The sequence below is a fragment of the Scyliorhinus torazame genome, chromosome 11 (assembly GCF_047496885.1).
Source record: "Scyliorhinus torazame isolate Kashiwa2021f chromosome 11, sScyTor2.1, whole genome shotgun sequence".
Classification (NCBI taxonomy): domain Eukaryota; kingdom Metazoa; phylum Chordata; class Chondrichthyes; order Carcharhiniformes; family Scyliorhinidae; genus Scyliorhinus; species Scyliorhinus torazame.
In genome coordinates, this window is record NC_092717.1 from 257,709,371 (window position 1) to 257,735,883 (window position 26,513).

The following is a 26,513-nucleotide window of genomic DNA, read 5'->3' on the forward strand; positions in this document are numbered from 1 at the left end:
ACCCTCACCCCCTCATCACTCCTCCCCACACTCACTCCTCCCTCACCCTCACTCCCTCATCACTCCTCCATCACCCTCACTCCCTCATCACTCCTCCCCACACTCACTCCTCCCTCACCCTCACTCCCTCATCACTCCTCCATCACCCTCACTCTCTCATCAGTCCTCCCCACACTCACTCCTCCCCCACTCTCACTCCCTCATCACTCCTCCGTCACCCTCACTCCCTCATCACTCCTCCCTCACCCTCACTCCCTCATCACTCCTCCCCACCCTCACTCCCTCATCAGTCCTCCCCACACTCACTCCTCCCCCACTCTCACTCCATCATCACTCCTCCCCACCCTCACTCCCTCATCAGTCCTCCCCACCCTCACTCCCTCATCACTCCTCCCCACCCTCACTCCCTCATCACTCCTCCCCCACACTCACTCCTCCCTCACCCTCACTCCCTCATCAGTCCTCCCCACCCTCACTCCCTCATCACTCCTCCGTCACCCTCACTCCCTCATCACTCCTCCCCACACTCACTCCTCCCTCACCCTCACTCCCTCATCAGTCCTCCCCACCCTCACTCCCTCATCACTCCTCCCCACCCTCACTCCCTCATCACTCCTCCCCCACACTCACTCCTCCCTCACCCTCACTCCCTCATCAGTCCTCCCCACCCTCACTCCCTCATCACTCCTCCCCCACACTCACCCCTCCCTCACCCTCACTCCCTCATAACTCCTCCCCACCCTCACTCCCTCATCACTCCTCCCCACACTCACTCCTCCGTCACTCTCACTACCTCATCACTCCTCCCTCACCCTCACTCCTCCATCACCCTCACTCCCTCATCACTCCTCCCTCACCCTCACTCCCTCATCACTCCTCCCTCACCCTCACTCCCTCATCACTCCTCCCTCACCCTCACTCCCTCATCACTCCTCCCCACCCTCACTCCCTCATCACTCCTTCCCCACCCTCACTCCCTCATCACTCCTCCCCACCCTCACTCCCTCATCACTCCTCCCCACCCTCACTCCCTCATCACTCCTCCCCCACCCTCACTCCCTCATCACTCCTCCCTCACCCTCACTCCCTCATCACTCCTCCCTCACCCTCACTCCCTCATCACTCCTCCCCACCCTCACTCCCCTATCACTCCTCCCTCACCCTCACTCCCCCATCACTCCTCCCTCCCTCATCACTCCTCCTCCACCCTCACTCCCTCATCACTCCTCCCTCACCCTCACTCCCTCATCGCTCATTTACTCTTCGTGTGTTGGTAAGTATTATGATTGGTAAGTAAAATCTTTATTCCTTTCACTTATTCATTATTTGATATTATATTTGTAATCAGTTAAGGTAAAGTGTAAGAATGTCAGGAGACCCCAGACCCGTGTTATGCTCCTCGTGCTCAATGTGGGAGTTCAGGGATGCGGTCGATGCCCCGACTCCTTCATGTGCGGGAGGTGTGTCCAGCTGCAGCTCCTGTTAGACCGCATGACGGCTCTGGAGCTGCGGATGGACTCACTTTGGAGCACCCGCGATGCTGAGGAGGTCGTGGATAGCACGTTCAGTGAGTTGGGCACACCGCAGATTAGGATTGGTGAGGGAGACAGGGAATGGGTGACCAAAAGGCAGAGAAAGAGCAGGAAGGCAGTGCAGGTGTCCCCTGCGGTCATCTCCCTCCAAAACAGGTATACCGTTTTGGATACTGTTGGGGGAGATGACTCACCAGGGGAAGGCAGTAGTAGCCAGGCTCATGGCACCGTGGCTGGCTCTGCTGCACAGAAGGGCGGGAAACAGACTGGCAGGGCTATAGTCATAGGGGATTCAACCGTAAGGGAAGTAGACAGGCGTTTCTGTGGTCGAAAACGAGACTCCCGATTGGTATGTTGCCTCCCGGGTGCACGGGTCAGGGATGTCTCAGATCGGCTGCAGGACATACTGAAGGGGGAGGGTGAACAGCCAGTTGTCATGGTGCATATAGGCACCAATGATATAGGTAAAATACGGAATGAGGTCCTACAATCAGAATTTAGGAGATAAGTTAAAAAGTAGTAATCTCAGGATTGCTACCTGTGCCACGAGACAGTCAGAGTAGAAATTCAAGAATAGTCAGAATGAATACGTGGCTTGAGAGATGGTGCAGGAGGGAGGGGTTCAGATTTTTGGGACATTGGAACTGGTTCTGGGGGCGGTGGGACCATTACAAATCGGATGGTCTACACATGGGCAGGACTGGAACCAAAGTCCTAGGGGGTGCTTTTGCTAACACTGTTGAGGAGGTTTCAAACTAATGTGGCAGGGGGATGGGAACCAGATTAGGAAGTTAGAGGTCAGTAAAGAGGCAGCAACGAAAGCCAGTAAGGTACTAGCTAATAAACTCAATGTGACTAAGGGGAAGAGCAGACAGGGAAGAGGTGATGAACGCAAAGGGACAGGTGGTCTGAGGTGCATTTGTTTCAATGCGAGAAGTGTAGCAGGTAAGGCAGATGAATTTAGGGCTTGGATTAGTACCTGGGAATATGATGTTATTGGTATTACTGAGACTTGGTTGAGGGAAGGGCAAGACTAGCAACTAAATATCCCAGGGTATAGATGCTTCAGGAGGGATAGAGAGGGAGGTAAAAGGGGTGGAGGAGTTGCATTACTGGTCAGAGATGATATCACAGCTGTGATTAAGGAGGGCACGATGGAGGATTCGAGCACTGAGGCAATATGGGTAGAGCTAAGAAATAGGAAGGATGCAGTAACATTGTTGGGACTTTACTACAGGCCTCCCAAAAGCGAGCGTGAAGTAGAGGTACAAATATGTAGACAGATTATAGAAAAATGTAGGAGCAATAGGGTGGTCGTGATGGGAGATTTTAACTTCCCCAACATTGAATGGGACTCATGTAGTGTTGGAGGCGTAGATGGAGCAGAATTTGTAAGGAGCATCCAGGAGAGTTTTTTAGAGCAGTATGTAAATAGTCCAACTCGGGAAGGGGCCATACTGGACCTGGTATTGGGGAATGATCCCGACCAGGTGGTTGAAGTTTAAGTCGGTGATTACTTTGGGAATAGTGATCACAATTCCGTAAGTTTTAGAATACTCATGGACAAGGACGAGAGTGGTCCTAAAGAAAGAGTGCTAAATTGGGGAAAGGCCAAGTATAACAAAATTCGGCAGGAGCCAGGGAATGTGGATTGGGAGCAGCTGTTTAAGGGTAAATCCACATTTGAAATGTGGGAGTCTTTTAAGGAAAGGTTGATTAGAGTGCAGGACAGACATGTCCCTGTGAAAATGAGGGATAGAAATGGCAAGATTAGGGAACCATGGATGACGGGTGGAATTGTGAGACTAGCTAAGATGAAAAAGGAAGCATATATAAGATCTAGGCGACTTAAAACTGATGAAGCTTTGGAGGGATATCGGGAAACGGGCACGGGCTTGGAGGGCCGAAGGGCCTGTTCCTGTGCTGTACATTTCTTTGTTCTTTGTTCTTTTGTTGAAAGTAGGACAAATCTCAAACGTGCAATAAAAAGGGTTAAAAGGGGTCATGAAATATCTTTGGCTAACAGGGTTAAAGAAAATCCCAAAGTCTTTTATTCGTATATAAGGAGCAAGAGGGTAACTAGAGAAACTAGAGGGTAACAAAGACAAAAGAGGGAATTTATGCGTGGAGTCAGAGGAAATGGGTGAGATTCTTCATGAGTACTTTGCATCGGTATTCACCAAGGAGAGGGACATGACGGATGTTGAGGCTAGGGGTGGATGTTTAAATACTCTAGGTCAAGTCGGCATAAGGAAGGGGAAGTTTTGGGTATTCTAAAAGGCATTAAGGTGGACAAGTCCCCAGGTCCGGATGGGATCTATCCCAGGTTGCTGAGGGAAGCGAGGGGCGAAATAGCTGGGGCATTAACAGATATCTTTGCAGCATCCTTGAGCACGGGTGAGGTCCCGGAGGACTGGAGAATTGCTAATGTTGTCCCTTTGTTTAAGAAGGGTAGCAGGGATAATCCAGGGAATTATAGACCTGTGAGCTTGACATCAGTGGTAGGCAAACTGTTGGAGAAGATACTGAGGGATAGGATCTATTCACATTTGGAAGAAAATAGGCTTATCAGTGATAGGCAGCATGGTTTTGTGCAGGGAAGGTCATGTCTTACAAACCTAATAGAATTCTTTGAGGAAGTGACAAAGTTAATTGATGAGGGAAGGGCTGTAGATGTCATATACATGGACTTCAGTAAGGCGTTTGATAAAGTTTCCCATGGCAGGTTGATGGAAAAAGTGAAGTTATATGGGGTTCAGGGTGTACTAGCTAGATGGATAAAGAACTGGCTGGACAACAGGAGACAGAGAGTAGTGGTGGAAGGGAGTGTCTCAAAATGGAGAAAGGTGACTAGTGGTGTTCCACAGGGATCCGTGCTCGGACCACTGTTGTTTGTGATATACATAAATGATCTGGACGAAGGTATAGGTGGTCTGATTAGCAAGTTTGCAGATGATACTAAGATTGGTGGAGTTGCAGATAGCGAGGGGGACTGTCAGAGAATACAGCAAAATATAGATAGATTGGAGAGTTGGGCAGAGAAATGGCAGATGGAGTTCATAGAACATAGAACAATACAGCGCAGTACAGGCCCTTCGGCCCACGATGTTGCACCGAAACAAAAGCCATCTAACCTACACTATGCCATTATCATCCATATGCTTATCCAATAAACTTTTAAATGCCCTCAATGTTGGCGAGTTCACTACTGTAGCAGGTAGGGCATTCCGCGGCCTCACCACTCTTTGCGTAAAGAACCTACCTCTGACCTCTGTCCTATATCTATTACCCCTCAGTTTAAAGCAATGTCCCCTCGTGCCAGCCATTTCCATCCGCGGGAGAAGGCTTTCACTGTCCACCCTATCCAACCCCCTGATCATTTTGTATGCCTCTATTAAGTCTCCTCTTAACCTTCTTCTCTCCAACGAAAACAACCTCAAGTCCATCAGCCTTTCCTCATAAGATTTTCCCTCCATACCAGGCAACATCCTGGTAAATCTCCTCTGCACCCGCTCCAACGCCTCCACGTCCTTCCTATAATGCGGTGACCAGAACTGTACGCAATACTCCAAATGCGGCCGTACCAGAGTTTTGTACAGCTGCAACATGACCTCCTGACTCCGGAACTCAATCCCTCTACCAATAAAGGCCAACACTCCATAGGCCTTCTTCACCACCCTATCAACCTGGGTGGCAACTTTCAGGGATCTATGTACATGGACACCTAGATCCCTCTGCTCGTCCACACTTTCAAGAACTTTATCATTAGCCAAATATTCCGCATTCCTGTTATTCCTTCCAAAGTGAATCACCTCACACTTCTCTACATTAAACTCCATTTGCCACCTCTCAGCCCAGCTCTGCAGCTTCAATCCAGGCAAATGCGAGGTGATGCATTTTGGAAGATCTAATTCAAGAGCGGACTATACGGTCAATGGAAGAGTCCTGGGGAAAATTGATGTACAGAGAGATCTGGGAGTTCAGGTCCATTGTACCCTGAAGGTGGCAACGCAGGTCGATAGAATGGTCAAGAAGGCATACGGCATGCTTGCCTTCATCGGACGGGGTATTGAGTACAAGAGGCGACAGGTCATGTTACAGTTGTATCAGACTTTGGTTAGGCCACATTTGGAATACTGCGTGCAGTTCTGGTCGCCACATTACCAGAAGGATGTGGATGCTTTAGAGAGGGTGCAGAGGAGGTTCACCAGGATGTTGCCTGGTGTGGAGGGTGCTAGCTATGAAGAAAGGTTGAGTAGATTCGGATTGTTTTCGCTGGAAAGACGGAGGTTGAGGGGGGACCTGATTGAGGTCTACAAAATTATGAGAGGTATGGACAGGGTGGATAGCAACAAGCTTTTTCCAAGTGTGGGGGTGTCAATTACAAGGGGTCACGATTTCAAGGTGAGAGGGGGAAAGTTTAAGGGAGATGTGCGTGGAAAGTTTTTTACACAGAGGGTGGTGGGTGCATGGAACGCTTTGCCAGCGGAGGTGGTAGAGGCGGACATGATAGCATCATTTAAGATGCATCTAGACAGATATATGAACGGGCGGGGAACAGAGGGAAGTAGATCCTTGGAAAATAGATGACAGGTTTAGATAAAGGATCTGGATCGGCACAGGCTGGGAGGGCCGAAGGGCCTGTTCCTGTGCTGTAATTTTCTTTGTTCTTTGTTCCTCCACCCTCACTCCTCCCCCACCCTCACTCCTCCCCCACCCTCACTCCCTCACCCTCACTCCTCCCCACCCTCACTCCCTCACCCTCACTCCTCACCCACCCTCACTCCCTCATCCTCACTCCTCACCCACCCTCATTCCTGCCCCACCCTCACTCCCTCACCCTCACTCCTCACCCACCCTCACTCCCTCATCCTCACTCCTCACCCACCCTCATTCCTGCCCCACCCTCACTCCCTCACCACTCCTCCCCCACCCTCACTCGCCCATCATTCCTCCCTCACCCTCACTCCCCTATCACTCCTCCCCACCCTCACTCCTCCCTCATCCTCACGCCTCCATCACTCCTTCCCCACCCTCACTCTGTCACCCTCACTCGCCCATCACTCCTCCCCACCCTCACTCCCTCACCACTCCTCCCCACCCTCACTCCCTCACCACTCCTCCCCACCCTCACTCCCTCACCACTCCTCCCCACCCTCACTCCCTCACCCTCACTCCCCCATCACTCCTCCCCACCCTCACTCCCTCACCCTCACTCCCCCATCACTCCTCCCTCACCTCACTCCCTCATCACTCCTCCCCCACCCTCACTCCTCCCTCATCCTCACTCCTCCATCACTCCTCCTCCACCCTCACTCCCCTATCACTCCTCCCCCACTCTCACTCCCGGTTGCTCCGGTTTCCTCTGTCATGTGAGAGTACGTTTAAAAAATGGGTGTTTAAGAAATGGGTGTTTATTAGTGATGTCAGAGTGTGGGCAGAACTGGGCTGTCTGTCAGCTTTTTACTTTCGTTTTAGGCTGTTTGCTGCAGGATGTGTTTTAGTTTCGTTTTCAGAGCTGGATAGCTGCAGTCACAGCCAGAAGGGGTATTAGTCTCTCTCTCTGTAATCTAAAAACTGTAAATTTGGTGATTTGAAACTAATAACTGCTCTCAGTAGTGACTTTAACCTGATGTGCTTCTGTTAAAATTTCTTTTTTAAGTCTTATGGATGTTAAAAGGACAGCTTAAGGATAACTTAGTGTTGTATTATTTCAGTATTGCATTTGAATTAATGGTCGCTAAGATGTTCACTGTTTGTTTTAAAAAGGTTAACTTGAGTTCATAGAATAAACATTGTTTTGCTTTAAAAAATACTTTTCCATTTCTGCTGTACCACTCCTGTAGAGTGGGCGTGTGCTCCCCATACCACAATCTATTGAACGTTGTGGGTCAGGTGAACTCCATGATACACTTTGGGGTTCTCTAAACCCTGGCCCATCACACCTCCCACAAGTCCCGAAAGACGTGCTGTTGGTGAATTGGACACTCTGAATTCTCCCTCTGTGTCCCCGAACAGGTGCCGGAATGTGGTGACGAGGGGATTTTCACAGTAACTTCATTGCAGTGTTAATGTAAGCCTACTTGTGACAATAAAGTTTATTATTTTATCATTGAGACTAAATGCTCAGTGATCACAGATGTGCTATGTCGTCCTTGTACTACTGAAAATCCATGGAATTAGTCAGACTTCATACAACAGATCAAACTCAGAAACTACTTCAAGCAGCTCAATTCACAATCTATCACCAAAATACCCAGAATGTGTTGTCAAAAGTGGCAGTTTCAAGCAAGCTGCAAGATTACCCTTGCAGGAGAATGCAAGTCCATCGATTGATCCACCCTGTAGATTGAATTATATTTAGCTCTTGGGGCTAAAGGGATCGAGGGGTATGGGGGGAAGGTGGGATCATGGGATTGAACTTGATGATCAGCCATGATCAGAATGAATGGCGGAGCAGGCTCGAAGGGCCGAATGGCCTCCTCCTGCTTCTATTCTTTATGTTTCTCCAAGTCCATCGAGCGACCCACCCTATAACTGCAGCAGCGACTTTCAAAACAAATTGAAAGCCCAACTGGACAAAATGGAAAAAGGCAGAATGTTGACACAATGAGCGCAGCAAACAGATTGGTGAAAGTCAGTCAGGTGTTTTACAAAGAGGACGGATCATTGAGAATCTGCATCCACAATGTTTCAATTCAGATTGGAAACATTCCCCTTGCATTGCCCACACTCGGAAAGTTAAATCCAAGGTTTGCAGGTGTAAACCTTTCCTCGAGGCTTGAGGAGAAACACAGCTACCGGTCAGTATATCTCACAGAGATCTCCCAGGGGCTGGCTACATTTCAGATTCCATTCAGATGATTCTGGGCAAAATTCTCCATTTGGGAGATAATATGGGGGACACAGTGGTTAGCATTGCTGCCTCACAGTGCCAGGGACCCAGATTCAATTCCGGCCTCAGGTCACTGTCTGTGTGGAGAAACATAGAAACAATAGGAACAGGAGGGGCCCATTCGGCCCATCGAGCCTGCTCCCCCATTCATTAGGATCATGGCTGATCATCCAACTCAATAACCTCATCCCGCTTTACCCCATATCCTTTGATTCCTTTCGCCCCGAATGCAATATCTAACTGCTCCTCGAAAACATACAATGTTTTGGACCAACTACTTCCGGTGATAACGAATTCCACAGGCTCACCATTCTCCGCTGAAAACATTTCTCCCCATCTCTGTCCTGAATGGTCTCCCCCGTATCCTCAGGCTGTGACCCCCGGTTCTGGACACCCCCCCCATCGGGAACATCCTTCCTGCATCGACCCTGTCCAGTCCTGTTAGAATTTTATAGGTTTCTAGGAGATCCCTCCTCATTCTCCTGAACTCCAGCGAATACAATCCTAACCGATTCAATCTCTCCTCATACATTAGTCCTGTGACCCCTGGAATCAGTCTGGTAAACCTTCGCTGTACTCCCTCGAGAGCAAGAACATCCTTCCTCAGAGAAGGAGACCAAAACTGCCCACAATACTCCAGGTGTGGCCTCACCAAGACCCTGTATAACTGCAGCAACACATCCCTGCTTCTGTACTCGAAACCTCTCCTAATTTATGGCCATTGAGATAACAGTCTGCCTTCCTGTTTTTGCTCCCAAAGTGGATAACCTCTCATTTCTCCAAATTATACTGAATCTGCCATTCATTTACCCACTCGCCCAACCTGTCCGAATCACACTGAGGGATCTCTGCATCCTCCTCACAGCTCACCCTCCCACACAACTTGGTGTCATCTCAAAATTTGGAGAGATTACATTTAGTTCCTTCATCTGAATCATTAATATATATTGTGAATAGCTGGGGCCCCAACACCGATCCCTGCGGTACCCCACTGGTTACTGCCTGCCAATTGGAAAAAGACCCGTTAATTCCTACTCTTTGTTTCCTGTCTGCCGACCAGTTTTCTATCCGTCTCAATACACTCCCCCAATCCCACACGTTTTAATTTTACACACTAATCTCTGATGCGGGACTTGATCAAAAGCCTCCTGACAGTCCAAATACACCACATCTACTGACTTCCCCTCATCAACTCCACTAAATACACCCTCAAAAAATGTCAGTATATTTGTCAAACATGATTTCCCTTCATTAATCCATGCTGACTCGGTCCATTAGGGGCTGGTTTAGCACTGGGCTAAATCGCTGGCTTTGAAAGCAGATCAAGGCAGGCCAGCAGCACGGTTCAATTCCCGCACCAGCCTCCCCGAACAGGCGCCGGAATGTGGCGACTAGGGGCTTTTCACAGTAACTTAATTGAAGCCTACTTGTGACAATAAGTGATTTTCATTTTAATTTCCTGCCACTGTTTTCTCAGGATTCTGCTATAAAATCTTTGATAATGTATTCCAGAATTGCCCCCACTACTGATGTTGGGCTGTAATTTTCTGCTTTCTCTCTACCTCCCTTTTTAAATAGTGGAGTTACATTAGTTACCCTCCAATCTGCAGGAACTGTTCCAGTCTATAGAAGATGACAACCAATGCAGCCATTATTTCTAGGGCCACCTCCGTCAGCACTCTGGGATGTAGATTCTCAGGCCCTGGGGATTTATCTGCCTTCAATCCCATCAATTTCCCCAACACCATTTCTCTGCTGATACTGATCTCCTTCAGTTCCTCCTACTCACTGAACCCTGCGATCCCCAACATTTCTGCTATCTGATTTGCCTGGTATGGAGGGAAAATCTTCTGAGGAAAGGCTGATGGACTTGAGGTTGTTTTCGTTGGCGAGAAGAAGGTTAAGAGGAGACTTAATAGAGGCATACAAAATGATCAGGGGGTTGGATAGGGTGGACAGTGAGAGCCTTCTCCCGCGGATGGAAATGGCTGGCACGAGGGGACATAGCTTTAAACTGAGGGGTAATAGATATAGGACAGAGGTCAGAGGTAGGTTCTTTACGCAAAGAGTAGTGAGGCCGTGGAATGCCCTACCTGCTACAGTAGTGAACTCGCCAACATTGAGGGCATTTAAAAGTTTATTGGATAAGCATATGGATGATAATGGCATAGTGTAGGTTAGATGGCTTTTGTTTCGGTGCAACATTGTGGGCCGAAGGGCCTGTACTGCGCTGTATTGTTCTATGTTCTATGTTCTATGATTTGTGTCCGCATTTGTGAAGACAGAACCAAAGTCGGTGTTTAGTTGTTCAGCCATTTCTTTGTCCCGATTATACATTCCCCTGTTTCTGACTGTAAGGGACCTACATTTGTCTTCACCAATCTATTTCTCTTCACGTACCAATGAAAACTTTTACAGTCAGTTTACATGTTCTGTGCAAGCTGACTCTCGTACTCTATTTTCTCCTTCTTAATCAATCCCTTGGTTCTTCTTTGTTGTCTTCTAAACTGCTCCCAATCCTTCAGCCTGTTGTTTTCCTTGTCCAATGTGTATGCTTCATCCTTGGATTGAATACTATCCCTAATTTCCCTTGTAAGACATGGATTGGCCACCTTTCCTGTTTTACTTTTGTGCCAGACGGGATTAAACAATTGTTGCAGTTCCTCCATCTGCTCCTTGAATGTTTGCCATTGCCGATCCACTGTCATCCCTGTAAGTAACGTTCCTCAATCGATCAAAGCCAACACACACCTCATTTTATCGTAGTTCCCTTTGTTAAGACTCAGGATCCCAGTCTCAGAATCATCTCCGTCACTCTCCATCTTGATGAAAAATTCTGTCATGTTATGGTCGCTCATCCCCAAGGGGTCTCGTACAGCCAGATTGAACCCATGGAGTTCGTGCACAACTAGATTGATTTCCTTCTCATTACACAGTACCCAGGCCAGGATGGCCTGCTCTCTAGTTGGCTCCTCAGCGTATTGATCCAGAAAACCATCCCGTATACACTCCAGAAATTCCTCCTCTACGGTATTGTGGCTAATTTGATTTTCCGAAGCTATATGCAGATTAAAATCACCCATAATTACAGATGTTCCTTTATCACATACGTCTCAAATTTCCTGTTTCATGCCATTCCCAACCTCACCAGTGCAGTTTGGGGGTCTATATGACGCCCACTAATGTTTATTGTCCCTTGGTATTTCTCAACTCTACCCACACAGACCCCACATTGTCAGAGCGAATCTCCTCCCTCACTATTGTGTTAATTTCCTCTTTAACCAGCAGGGCCACACCACCACCTTTTCCTTTCTGCCTGTCCTTCCGAAATACTGAGAACCCTGGGACATTCCCATCCCTGGTCACCCTGCAGCCGTTCTCCGTAATCCCAATTATATCACACCCGTTCACGTCTACTTGCACGATTAGTTCATCCACTTTATTGCGAATGCTTGCCCTTGTGGACATTCTCGAATGAGGGGTCATCGTTAATGCAGTTTTAAGAGGGGCAGATTTAAAACAGAAATGAGGAGGGATTACTTCGCTCACAGGGCGGTAAATATCTGGAAGTCTCTACCCCAGAGTCCAGTGGACGGCGGAACACTAAACATATTTTCTTATGTCCACACACATGCACACATACACACTTGCACACATACACACGCACACACATACACATACACACGCACACACATACACACGCACACACATACACACGCACACACATACACACGCACACGCACACACACGCACACACATACACACGCACACACATACACACACACGCAGACACATGCACACACACGCAGACACATACACACATGCACACACATACACACACGCACACACATACACACGCACACATACACATGCACACACATACACACATACACACGCACGCACACACATAAACACACATACACATGCACACACATACACACACATGCGCACACATACACATGCACACACATACACACGCACACACATACACACACATACACACACGCACACATACACACGCGCACACATACACACGCGCACACATACACACCCGCACACATACACGCGCACACATACACACATACAGACATACATATATACACACACACGCATATGCACACAGACACACACACATGCATATGCACATACAGACATGCACACACACGCACACGCATGTTCCCACACAAGCACACACACGCGCATGTTCCCACACAAGCACATGCAGAAACACACACATGCATGTTCCCACACAAGCACACACGCACGCGCATGTTCCCACACAAGCACAAACAGACACACACATGCATGTTTGCACACAAGCACACACACGCATGTTCCCACACAAGCACGCACAGACACACACACACGCATGTTCCCACACAAGCACACACAGACACACACACATGCATGTTCCCACACAAGCACAAACAGACACACATGTCATGATATTCAAACATACACATCTTGATAGACACACCAACAGACAAATCAACACACACAACACCACAACCAATCACAGACAAGGACAGAGACAGTATAAGAGAAGAAACACAACACCTGGTGGCCAGTAGATCTGGAGACCAGGACAAGGACAGGACCTGATTAACATCACACACAGGGAGTCACCACGTGCAGAGTATCAGGACAGAACTGTAAATAACAAGTTGAAATAAAACAGCGTTGTACCAAATACAACCGTGTTGGTTCACCCAACACCACATGGTACCTAGTGAGTGGATCGATACCTGCCGGCAAACCTCAGCACACAGAGACACCCAGCAGTACCCAGGCAAGATGTACGGGCTCCTGGTTCCACAGCCGCTCCAGTGCCACGGCGATCTCCGCGAAAACTGGCAGCGATTCCGGCAAACGTTTGAATTCTTCCTGGTGGCAGCCGAACTTCAAGACCTGGCCGATGATGAAAAAATAGAGTTTCTCCTCCCATCGCTGGTGCCAGAGCAGAAGAAATCGTAAAAAATTCAAGTTCTCCAAGGGACAAAACAGGAGCGACTTCCAGGCAGTCCTGGACAAATTCGGTAAATACTGTGAGGAAAACACACTCCAATCGGCAAGGAAAGGTAAGAGAAGCACCAGTACTCACCACGAGGCCGAAATCCCGGACCAGAGAGAGATTTGGGTCGAGGTCGGCGGTCATCTTGCTAAAGGGACTACACTAGCGTAGTTGCGCGAGAAGTGCGCAGAACCGGAAGATTCGTTTGCGCGTGCGCGAGACGCCGTGCATGCGCAGTCAAGAAAACGGCCATCGGTGAAGGAACAGCGATCTGCGCATGCGCAATCGCTTCCGACGTGCTACATACCGAGCGTCAGGATGTCAGAGGCCCCAGACCGCACCAATTTAAAGGGGAAACGTCTCAAATCCAATTTAAAGGGGAAACGTCCCAAATCAAAGAAAAAATCTGTTAAAGCTGTAAAACAACCTTCCTTCACCTGGAATGACAGCACAATGCCTCAAATTGAACCAGGAGATGAATTTGACCTCTGAAGAACCCTGCAACAAGCAGTTACCTACGCACAAACCGATGATTCCGACCTCGAATACTTCGATACCGACCTTTACATTTTTTCTGGACCTCGCGAGCCCAATGACAGCTCCATGGTCCTAGACGACTACGACTCAGATGAACCTTTCGTGTTGCACATTGGCGACCCTCACATTGAATCCGACGCAGATGCGGATTCATTTTTCGGATTTGAGGATCTTCAATCCAGCAGATGCGACGTCCCAACTTATCAGTGCCGGATGATGCTGCAGCCTGAAATTAAGAGACAGGGAGCGGTGCAAGCCCACAGAGAGCCGCCTGCTGCCACACAGAGCGTGGTCCACGTCCCGCTCAGCGTTCCCGACTCCACGATAGAAGGAACGCAAGACTCCACACCGCAGTCCTTGCAGGAACAAGACGTGACTCCAGTATCACAAGACTCCACAGCGAGCTCGTGGGCAGACTCCACAAGGGCAGAAATGCTTGACTCCAATGCGCAGTCTTTGCAGGAACAAGACCATGAGGGTCTAGCAACCTCCTCTGACCAACTAGCGGCGGACGATGCAAGTCTGCCATGCTCACGTAAACAGCAAGAAGGCTATAACAGCCTACCACGCTCCACTGCACAGCAGGACGGCCATGACGGTCTATCATGCTACAATGAAGGGCACAGCGCTGATGACTGTTCAAGCCCAAATGAAGACAAGCCAAAGGAATCGCCTCTTCCAAGCCCGAAGAAAAAAGGATTATGCGCTGACCTTCAGGATCATTCTAGCCGAAGAGATATTAATAATGCTGCACAGTCACAGAAGGGTGCTGAGGATTTGCTAAAGAAATTACTTGTATGTTTAACTTGCAAGGAGCAGACTGAGAATTGCCAGTACTTTAGTACGGATTGAAAAAATGGACAAGACATTGATCCTCATTTAATGGAAATAACACAACCTGAATCATATCTACAGCAGGGACAACTGTCTTCCTTCAACACAAAACCGCAAAATCCCAGCTTCAGAGACCAGCAGTTAGTCAGTAATGACTCTTCAAACCCTGAGGGGAATATTAATCACATTGAACCTATGCACACTCCACTGATAAATGAGCAGAACATTCGAGCAAGAATCCTGAGGACACCAACATCGAGTAGCCAGACAAAGCACTTAAAACCCGCAGCAGTTTCAAGTGAACCAATTGTGCTTTCCAGTGATGGTGAAGATGCAGATAAGGTCGACCCGATTATCCATTGTACCACATTAACTCCAGAGAGTAAGCATTTATGTCTGGGGAGTAGAATGTGGGCAATTGAGAACAGTAGAAGAGATACTGTGACTGTGCCAGTCCCAGCAAAATCAGACCCAGAGACTATGAAGGCATGTACATTAGAAAAGGATGCATATAAAGTAACTGAGAAGAAATTTGAAACGGACTGTTCTTTGGAAACTAGTACAATGACGAAAGAAACATTGGATCCAATATTTGCTGCCCTACATATGGGAGAAATTGAGGGAAATGAACAAGGTTCTGCAATGTCTGGGGGAAGATTTAAAATCCCAAAGAAGAAAAGCCCAAATGAAGGACAACGGCAAGACAATGACAGTCCACCCACATTGTTTTCACCACCAGATGAAAACTCTGACAATTTGCCCAACCCTAGTGAACAACAAGCAGCTACTGAGGATCTATCCACGGGATGTGAGACGAGTGACGACAGCATCCCACTTCCCATGCAAAAGGTACAAAGTGACAGACCTCAGCTAGTGCGTACAGAGGCACTCGACGATCACTGTGAGACCACTGGTAACTACGGTGACACCACACTACTTCCACGCTCAATTGCTCGAACCTCTCCACTAGTCAATGCATTCCTGCATGTTCCGACTCCAGACGTGCAGCTTCAAGAAACCTCAGCTGACTCCAGTGAACCTGCTAAGACTCCGGACGGGGAGCATCAACAAAAAACAGACCAGACTCCAGATGGGGAGCAACCAAACGCTGACTCTGATTCACGTAAGCCGGACTTTACTCCAGACAGGCAGTGTCGCAACCTCAGTGATGGCACGCTCAGGGTGACAGCAGATGCCACAACGACAGGAGATGGATCACGTGACAATCAGGACAAACCCAGTATTCAGGCCTGCAGCAGCCAGCAGTCTATGCAGCATATTCTCAAACAGGCCAGCACTACGGATTGCCCACTAATGGAATCAAGACCGAAGGAGGACTACCGCCATCGCAATCTGCACTACAGACTGGATGCCTTAGTTACTGCCCAGGATTTGCTGCACCCCAGCCTGGCCAGACGGCATATTCCTATCAGATGCAAGGTTCTAGTTTCACACCATCACCAGACATTGATGCGAGCAGCAATTCTGTCTCCAAAGCGACAAGCTTCAACGCTTCTCAGCAGAATCACCCTTCCAGCACAGCATGTGGCCAGAACCAGCATGCACAGTCTCATCCGACTTCAACATCTGGCACATCCATCACCTCGAATGATATTGTTGATGGTACCTCTTCAATGTCAACGACCCATCAGCTACAAGATGCCATCCGACAGCACCACCACACACATAAAAAGAAAAAGACTCCACCTCGTTCCTGGCACGCATGACGGATGGATCCGTGCGTAGGGGCAATCGCCGAGCCCTTTGCCTACTTCCACGCTCGCAACGGAACCACACACACACGCCGGGTCCTCCACTGGTTCCCGAGGATGACTTCGTGGAGCTGCCACAGATCATGCCCCTTCTGTCGCCGCCCGTGGCCAGGCTCGCACCTCAGCCGGTGGTTCTCGACCCACCCTTGAGGCGGTCAACCCGAATTCGTCGCCCACCTACTAGACTGGACTTATGAGACTGTTCACACGTTAAAGTTTAGAAACTATTGTATTGTAACATGTTACTGTTTTATCATTCCAGATATCGTTTGACCGGACCACACTTCAAAGTTTTTTCTTCCTGTTTTGATATGGTACAACCTCGTTAGCATGACACACCCGACATCGCCCCATGTATATAGTTACGGCACATGCACCTGCTGTAAATATCACGCACACACACTTTTAGATGCACTCACGACACATTTGTATTTATAACCACGTAGGCACATAATCTTGTAAAAAAAGGGGGGATGTCATGATATTCAAACACACATCACAACACACACATCATGATAGACACCAACAGACAAATCAGCACATAACACGACAACCAATCACAGACAAGGACAGAGACAGTATAAGAGAAGAAACACGACACCTGGTGGCCAGTAGATCTGGAGACCAGGACAAGGACAGGACCTGATTAACATCACACACAGGGAGTCACCAGGTGCAGAGTATCAAGACAGAACTGTAAATAACAATAAAACAGCGTTGTACCAAATACAACCGTGTTGGTTCATCTGTACATCAGAACACCCAACACTACAACACACACACGCATGTTCCCACACAAGCACACACAGACACACACTCTGTGTAGATCCATTCCCCTGTGTCTGGAATGAATAAATGAAGCCACACCGTGTGTACACAGGGTCTGACGAGTGATTGGTGAGTTTATAAAAACACAGGAAGCAGTACTCACGTCCCGCAGGTTAAAGGTTATCTCCAGGTTAGACCAGAAATGGTCGGAGAATTCCGGGTACATGTCCAATACGTCCAGGAGGTCTTCCCGTTGGATTTTGTGAAGGTCACAATAGGTTAGCGCTCGGACATCCGCGTTTGATTTTCCCGGCCGTGCGGACAAGTTGATTGGCTCCCCGAAAATGTCATTCTGACCTGGAAATTCCGAGAGAGAAAGACTCTGAATGCCTCAGACTGAGCTGGCATTGCAAACCCTGCGGCAGCGAGACACACATTACTGCAGGGGGGGTGGGGGGGTTGTGGGGGGGGTGTGTGGGGGTGTGGTGGGGGTGGAGGAGGTGGGGGGTGGGGGGGGGTGGGGGGGTTGTGTGGAGGGGGTGTGGGGGTGTGGTGGGGGTGGAGGAGGTGGGGGGTGGGGTGTTTGGGGGTGTGGGGTGGGGGTGTGGGGTGGGGGTGGGGGGAGGTGGGGGGGGGTGTTTGGGGTGTGGTGTGGGGGTGGGGCGTGGGTGGGTGTGGGGTGTGGGGGGTTGTCTGTGCGGGGTGTGGGGTGGGGATGTGTGGGTGAGGATGGGGGTGGGGTGTGTGTGAAGTGTATGGGGGTGGGGGTGGGTGTGGGGTTGTGTGTGTGGGGGGTGGGGATGGGGGGGGTGGGGGGGTGGAGTTTGGGGTGTGGGTGTGGTGGGGTGTGGGGTTGTGTGTGTGGGGGGTGGGGATGGGGGGGTGTTTGGGGGGGGGTGGGGTGGGGGGTGGGGTTTGGGGGGGTGGGGTTGTGTGTGTGGGGGGTTGGGGTGGGGGGGTGGAGGTGGGGGGTGTTTGGGGGTGTGGGGGAGGTTTGGGGGTGTGGGGTGGGGGTGGGGTGTGGGGGGTGTGGGTGGGGTGGGGGGGTGGGGAGTGTTGTCCAGCGGGTTAGGGTGGGGTAGACTGGGAGCCATCATTGGGTCTCCCCCACAGCACAAAGATGGAGTCTGACACTCGATCACGGCTCTGGGAGAGACGCTGCCCGTCTGCAGGTACCATCGCCCCAAAATATATTAACCATAAGACCATAAGACACAGGAGCAGAATTAGGCCACTCGGCCCATCGAGTCTGCTCCGCTATTCAATCATGGCTGATATTTTTCTCATCCCCATTCTCCTGCCTTCTCCCCATAACCCCTGATCCCCTTATTGATCAAGAACCTATCGATCTCTGTCTTAAAGACACTCAGTGATTTGGCCTCCACAGCCTCGCGGCAAAGAGTTCCACAGATTCACCGCCCTCTGGCTGGAGAAATTCCTCCTCATCTCTGTTTTAAATGATCGTCCCTTCAGTCTGAGACGCTGCGTCTGGCTCTCAGTCGCTGTTGTCAGGTCAGTGAGGCTGTCCGTCAATCACTGTTACGAGGAGCAAAGGGTGTGCTCATTGAGCCAGAGTTGTGCAGCACACAGCTAGGCCCCTCAGCCCATCGAGTCTGCACCAGCTAACTGTCCTAACCCTATTTTCCAGCACTTACTCCGTAGCCTCGTCTCCTCTGGAATATCAGCAGCTGACAATGTTCAGCCCCCAGAACCCACTGGGTAAAATTAATCTCCTGCCCCTTACCCCTCCCCCCCCCCCACCCCCCAACACCCATACCCACACACACCCCAACACACCCCCTCCACACAACCCCCCGATACCCATACACACCCCACACCCACACCCCACCCCCCCCACCCCCTCACAGACACCCCCACCCCCTCACAGACACCCCCACCCCCTCACAGACACCCCCACCCCCTCACAGACACCCCCCACCCCCCCACACACCGCTCCCCCATACCTACACACAGCCCAACACACATCCCCCACATAGACACCCCCACTCCCCCCCCCCCCACACCCCCTCCATACACCCCACCCCCATACCCACACACACACCCCCACAAGCCCGGGTAAGCCCACAGGTTTTCCCCCTTATCAGGGACGCTGCCTCGTACGCGGAGGCGATAACGCTGCTGAAGGGGCAGTATGTGAAGGCAGTAAATGAGGTGTACGCTAGGCATCTCCTTGCCACGAAGCGTCAACTCCACGGAGAATCGCAGGCCGAATTCCTGCGCGCCTTGTGGGTACTCGGCCGGAACTGTAGTTGTCAGGCGGTATCGGCTGCCCAGCTCACGGAGCTGCTGATCAGGAACGCCTGCGAGAAGGGGGAACACCCGGCCTCCAAGAGACAGTGCAGCTCTCGAATTCGCTGGAAGTGGCTTCCATAACATGGATGCCTTCACCTCCGACCACGCGGCACCCTCGTGGACGTCACCATCACCCGACACGGGTGTGCCGCAAGCCTGTGCCATGCATCAATCCGCCAACTCCGGAGGCCCGAGATGCTCCTTCTGTGGTCGGGGTAAGAACCCCAGCCAATGCTGCCCAGCACGGAGCGCGATCTGCAAACCGGTGCGGAAAGAAGGGCCACTTCGCCAAGTCTGCCAGGCCCGACCTGTTCCTAAAGTTTCCAGACGCAGCAGCAGCAACGCTGCGTGTTGCCCTTCGGGACTGCTGCCGTGGGGGCCGCCATCGACCACGTCACCCGCTACGTGGGGGCCGCCATCGACCACGTCACCCACCACGTGGGGGCCGCCATCGACCACGCCACCCGCCACGTGGGGGCCGCCATCGACCACGTCACCCGCCACGTGGGGGCCGCCATCGACCACGTCACCCGCCACGTGGGGGCCGCCATCGACCACGCCACCCGCTACGTGGGGGCCGCCATCGACCACGCCACCCGCCACGTGGGGGCCGCCATCGACCACGTCACCCGCCACGTGGGGGCCGCCATCGACCACGCCACCCGCTACGTGGGGGCCGCCATCGACCACGTCACCCGCCACGTGGGGGCCGCCATCGACCACGCCACCCGCTACGTGGGGGCCGCCATCGACCACGCCACCCGCTACGTGGGGGCCGCCATCGACCACGTCACCCGCCACGTGGGGGCCCCCATCGACCACGTCACTCGCCACGTGGGGGCCCCCATCGACCACGTCACTCGCCACGTGGGGGCCCCCATCGACCACGCCACCCGCTACGTGGGGGCCGCCATCGACCACGCCACCCACCACGTGCGACCCGTGGGGGCCGCCATCGACCATGTCACCCACCTCGTGCGACCCGTGGGGGCCGCCATCGACCATGTCACCCACCTCGTGCGACCCGTGGGGGCCGCCATCGACCATGTCACCCACCTCGTGCGACCCGTGGGGGCCGCCATCGACCACGCCACCCACCACGTGCGACCCGTGGGGGCCGCCATCGACCATGTCACCCACCTCGTGCGACCCGTGGGGGCCGCCATCGACCATGTCACCCACCTCGTGCGACCCGTGGGGGCCGCCATCGACCATGTCACCCACCTCGTGCGACCCGTGGGGGCCGCCATCGACCATGTCACCCACCTCGTGCGACCCGTGGGGGCCGCCATCTTGGAATCACCCCGCCGCCCTCCCGGGACTCCTGATCACCCAGTCGTACGCTGGCCTCCGCTACTCCCGACCAGCCACCCACCTTCCGAAACTCACCTCCATCACCCTCGACCAGTCTCGACCTCATCCCCTCACTAAATCCATGATGGCCGTCCAGATCAACGGGCACGAGACGACCTGCCTCTTCGACTCCGGCAGCACAGACAGCTTCATCCACCCAGAGACGGTCAGGCGCTGCTCCCTCCCAATTTTACCCTTGACCCAGAAAATCTCCCTGGCTTCCGGATCACATTCCGTGGAGATCCGGGGGTACTGTGTCACAACCCTTTAGGTACAGGGCGTAGAGTACGCGAATTTCAAGCTCTACGTCCTCCCACATCTCTGCGCTGCCCTATTACTGGGTCTTGATTTTCAGTGCCACCTCTGAAGCCTTACCTTGAGGTTCGGTGGACCCCTGCCCCCCCCTCACTGTCTGTAGCCTCGCGATCCTTCAGGTCACCCCACTCTCGCTCTTCGCTAACCTCACCCCGGACTGTAAGCCCGTCGCCACTCTGAGCAGACAATACAGTGCCTGGGACAAGGCCTTTATCAGGTCGGAGGTCCAGCGACTCCTGCGGGAAGGGATCATAGAGGCTCGTGCCAGCCCCTGGAGAGCCCAAGTGGTGGTCGGCAAGACTGGGGAGAAACACCAGATGGTCATCGACTACAGTCAGACCATCAACCGGTACACGCAGCTCCATGCGTACCCCCTCCCCTGCGTATCTGATATGGTCAATCAGATTGCGCAGTATCGAGTCTTCTCCACTGTTGACTTGAAGTTCACCTATCACCAGCTCCCTATCCGCTTGGAGGACCGCCAATACACTGCCTTCGAGGCAGATGGCCGCCTCTACCACTTCCTCAGGGTCCCCTTCGGCGCCACCAATGGGGTCTTGGTCTTCCAACGGGAGATGGACCGAATGGTTGACCAGTATGGGCTGCGGGCCACGTTCCCGTATCTGGATAATGTTGCCATCGCGGCCATGACCAGCAGGACCATGACGCTAACCTCCGACATTTCCTCCACACCGCCAAGCTCCTTAACCTAACATACAATAAGGAGAAATGTGTTTTCCGCACAACCTGCCTAGCCATCCTTGGCTATGTGGTGGAAAACGGGGTCCTAGGGCCCGACCCCGACTGCATGCGCCCCCTCCTGGAACTCCCCCTCCCCCACTGCCCCAAGGCCCTGAAAAGATGCTTGGGGTTCTTCTCCTATTATGCCCAGTGGGTCCCCAATTATGCGGACAAGGCCGACCCACTCATTAAATCCACCCTTTTTCCCCTGACGGCTGAGGCCCGTCTGGCCTTCAACCGCATCAAGGCAGACATTGCCAAAGCCGCGATGCACGCGGTGGACGAGTCCATCCCGTTCCAGGTGGAGAGCGATGCGCCGGACTTTGCTCTGGCCGCTACCCCCAACCAGGGGGCAGGCCCGTGGCTTTCTTCTCCCGGACCCTCCTGGCCTCCGAAATTCGATACTCCTCAGTGGAAAAGGAAGCCCAAGCCATAGTGGAAGCTGTGCGACATTGGGGGCATTACCTGGCCGGCAGGAGATTCACTCTCCTCACTGACCAGCGGTCGGTTGCCTTCATGTTCAACAACACACAGCGGGGCAAGATCAAGAACGACAAGATCCTGAGGTGGAGGATCAAACTCTCCACCTACAATTACGATATCTTGTATCGACCTGGGAAGCTCAATGAGCCCCCAGATGCCCTATCCCGCGGTACATGTGCCAGCGCACACGTAGACCGACTTCGGGCCCTCCACAATGACCTCTGTCACCCGGGGGCCACCCGTTTTTTTCATTTCGTCAAAGCCCGCAAACTGCCTTCTCGATTGAGGGGGTCCGGACCGTGACCAGGGACTGCCAGGTCTGCGCGGAGTGCAAACCGCACTTCCATCGCCCCGACAGAGCTCACCTGGTGAAGGCCTCTCGCCCCTTTGAGCGTCTCAGCATTGACTTCAAAGGGCCCCTCCCCTCCCCACTGACCGTAACGTGTCCTTCCTCAACATTGTTGACGAGTATTCACGTTTCCCTTTCGCCATCCCATGCCCCGACATGACCTCTGCCGCCGTCATCAAGGTCCTGCACAGTCTCTTCACCTTGTTCGGGTTCCCCACTTACATCCACAGTGATCGGGGTTCCTCGTTCATGAGCGATGAGCTGCGTCAGTTCCTGCCCAGCAAAGGCATTGCCTCGAGCAGGACGACCAGCTACAACCCCCGGGGGAACGGACAGGTGGAGAGGGAGAACGTGACGGTCTGGGAGACCGTCCTCCTGACCCTACGGTCTAGAAGTCTCCCAGTCTCCCGCTGGCAGGAGGTCCTCCCCGATGCGCTCCTCTCCGTCCGGTCGCTCCTGTGTACAGCCACCAACGACACCCCTCACAAACGAATGTTTGTCTTCCCAGGAAGTCCACCTCAGGGGCCTCGCTCCCGTCCTGGCTGACAGTCCCAGGGCCCGTCCTCCTCCGGGAGGGTGCGAGGAGTCAGAAATCGGATCCCCTGATCGAAAGGGTTCTTCTCCTCCGTGCCAACCCACAATATGCCTACGTGGCACACCATGATGGGCGGCAGGACACAGTCTCCCTCCGGGATTTGGCACCCGCTGGCCCCCCAGCGACATTCACCACCACCCCCGACCCTACACCGCCTCCCTCGCCACCAACTCAACCACTGGACAAAGGAGGAGGTGACACACTCCCGGACACGCAGGTCTCGACACCGGTGCCCACACCACAGCCGGGACTGAGGCGTTCACCCCACCCACACCCCCCACACTCAGACCCCTCCCATACCCACACACACACCCCCCACCCCCCACACTCAGACCCCTCCCATACCCTCACCCACACCCCCCACCCCCCACACTCAGACCCCTCCCATACCCTCACCCACACCCTCACACACACACCTCCACACCACCCCGCACACACACCCACACACACACCCACCCCCCCACACTCAGACCCCTCCCATACCCTCACCCACACCCTCACACACACACCTCCACACCACCCCGCACACACACCCACACACACACCCACCCCCCCACACTCAGACCCCTCCCATACCCTCACCCACACCCCCCACACTCAGACCCCTCCCATACCCTCACCCACACCCTCACACACACACCTCCACACCACCCCGCACACACACCCACACACACACCCACCCCCCCACACTCAGACCCCTCCCATACCCACACACACACCCACACACCCCCCTCTCACTCCCACACCCCCCCACAGACACCCCCCCCCCACATACCCCCCCCCACACACACGCACCCCCCCCCCCCGCCCCACAGAGTAATTGTGAAACTTTACCCAGAATCGCCACCACCACATCGGAGCGCAGGATCTCGATGGAGCCGCGGGAGATGAAGTAAACGGCACTCAGCACATCGCCGGCGTGGAGCAGCGTGTCCCCCGGGGGGGCGTGGGTGCTCCGAAACTTCATGGCCAGTGCCCGCAGGCAGCCCTTTGTGGCCCCTTTGAAAGCTCGGCAGTGCTGCAGGAGGCTGCGGTTCAGGTGGAGGCAGATATCAGCCTGCAGGCAATCCGGAAACCCTTTCAAAACCTGCAGGAGCGAGAGAGGGAGCGTGAGTGTGTCTCGGGGGGGGGGGGGGAGGGGTGAGAGGGGGGGTGAGGGGGGAGAGGGGGGAGGGAGGGGGGAGAGGGGTGAGGGAGGGGGAGAGGGAGAGGGGGGAGGGAGAGGGGGGAGAGAGAGAGGGGGAGGGAGAGGGGGGAGAGAGGGGGGGAGTGAGAGAGGGGATGAGAGAGGGACAGGAGGGGGGAGAGAGAGGGAGAAAGAGAGGGGAAGGGGGGAAAGAGATGAGGGGAGAGAGGGAGGGGAGAGACAGAGGGGAGGGGGTGAAATAGAGGTGAAAGAGGGAGTGAGAGGAGGTGGATAGGGAGGAGAGCTTGAGGTAAGTGAGGGGGAAAAAGAGGGGATAGAGAATGGAGAGGAATAGGGGAGAGAAAAAAGAGTGAGGCAGAAAGATAGAGAGGGATGATGGCTGAAACATATTAAATATTCCACAAGAACATGTTGGATGTGATTTACCGATCTCGTTACGCCCAACACGGTGGCTCGACAAAGACATTGAATCTCGCGAGAGACAACTGGGGAGAGTCAACTGAACGTAAATTAATGTATCGCCGTGTAAATCTCACCCAAAACTCTGGTGGGAAAGACCCAGAACTCCGGTGGGAAAGACCCAGAACCCCGGTGGGAAACACCCAGAACTCCGGTGGGAAACACCCAGAACTCCGGTGGGAAACACCCAGAATCCCGGTGGGAAACACCCAGAACTCCGGTGGGAAAGACCCAGAACTCCGGTGGGAAAGACCCAGAACCCCGGTGGGAAACACCCAGAACTCCGGTGGGAAACACCCAGAACTCCGGTGGGAAACACCCAGAATCCCGGTGGGAAACACCCAGAACTCCGGTGGGAAAGACCCAGAACTCCGGTGGGAAAGACCCAGAACCCCGGTGGGAAACACCCAGAACTCCGGTGGGAAAGACCCAGAACTCCGGTGGGAAAGACCCAGAACCCCGGTGGGAAAGACCCAGAACCCCGGTGGGAAAGACCCCACCAATCCCACCCACAATGACTCTGAGAAATCGTTTGGTTGAATTCCACCTATTGTTTTTCCTGATCCCAGGATGTGGGCATGGCCGGTATTTATTACCCATCCCTAATTGCCCTTGAGAAGGTGGTGGTGAGCTGCCTTCTTGAACCGCTGCAGTCCATGTGGTGTAGGTACACCCACCGTGCTGTTAGGGAGGGAGTTGCAGGACATCGTTCCTTCACTGTTGCTGGGACAGTTAGATAATTTGGACATTCTGAATTCTCCCTCTGTGTACCCGAACAGGCGCCGGAATGTGGCGACTAGGGGCTTTTCACAGTAACTTCATTGCAGTGTTAATGTAAGCCTACTTGTGAAAATAATAAAGATTATTATTATTTTTTCCAAGTCAGGATGGTGAGTGACTTGGAGGGGAACCTCCAGGTGGTGGGGTTCCCAGGTATCTGCTGCTCTTGTCCTTCTAGATGGGAGTGGCCGTGTGTTTGGAAGGTGCTGTCTGAGGAACCTTGGTGAGTTACTGCAGTGCATCTTGTAGATGGTACACACGGCTGCCACTGTGTGTCGGTGGTGGAGGGTTTGAATGTTTGTGGGAGGGGAGCAATCAAGCTGACTGTTTTGTCCTGGATGGTGTTGAGTTTCTCGAGTGTTGTTGGAGCTGAGCTCATCCAGGCAAGTGGAGAGTGTTCCATCACACTCCTGACTTGTGCCTTGTAGGTGATGGACAGGCTTTGGGGGGGTCGGAAGGTGAGGTCCCCGCTGTAAGGTCCCGAGCCTTTGACCTGCCCTGGTAGCCACAGTATTTATATGGAGAGTCCTGCTCCGTTTCTGATCAATGGTAACCCCCCAGGATGTGGATTGTGGGGATTCAGCGAGGGTAATGTCATTGAATGTCACGGGGCGATGGTTAGATTCTCT

General features: G+C 52.7%; 1 protein-coding gene across 1 annotated transcript in view; it reads right to left on the bottom strand.

Moving 5' to 3' along the window:
• The window catches only part of LOC140385968 (voltage-gated inwardly rectifying potassium channel KCNH2-like), a gene marked incomplete at its 5' end in the record, with an annotated part of 339,017 nt that overhangs the window by 267,593 nt on the left and 44,911 nt on the right, over nt 1-26,513 (bottom strand). Inside the window, 2 exons of the mRNA XM_072468612.1 lie at nt 17,513-17,706; nt 24,333-24,585. Coding sequence (XP_072324713.1) covers nt 17,513-17,706; nt 24,333-24,585 — 447 coding nt within the window. The remainder of the gene's footprint in view (nt 1-17,512; nt 17,707-24,332; nt 24,586-26,513) is intronic.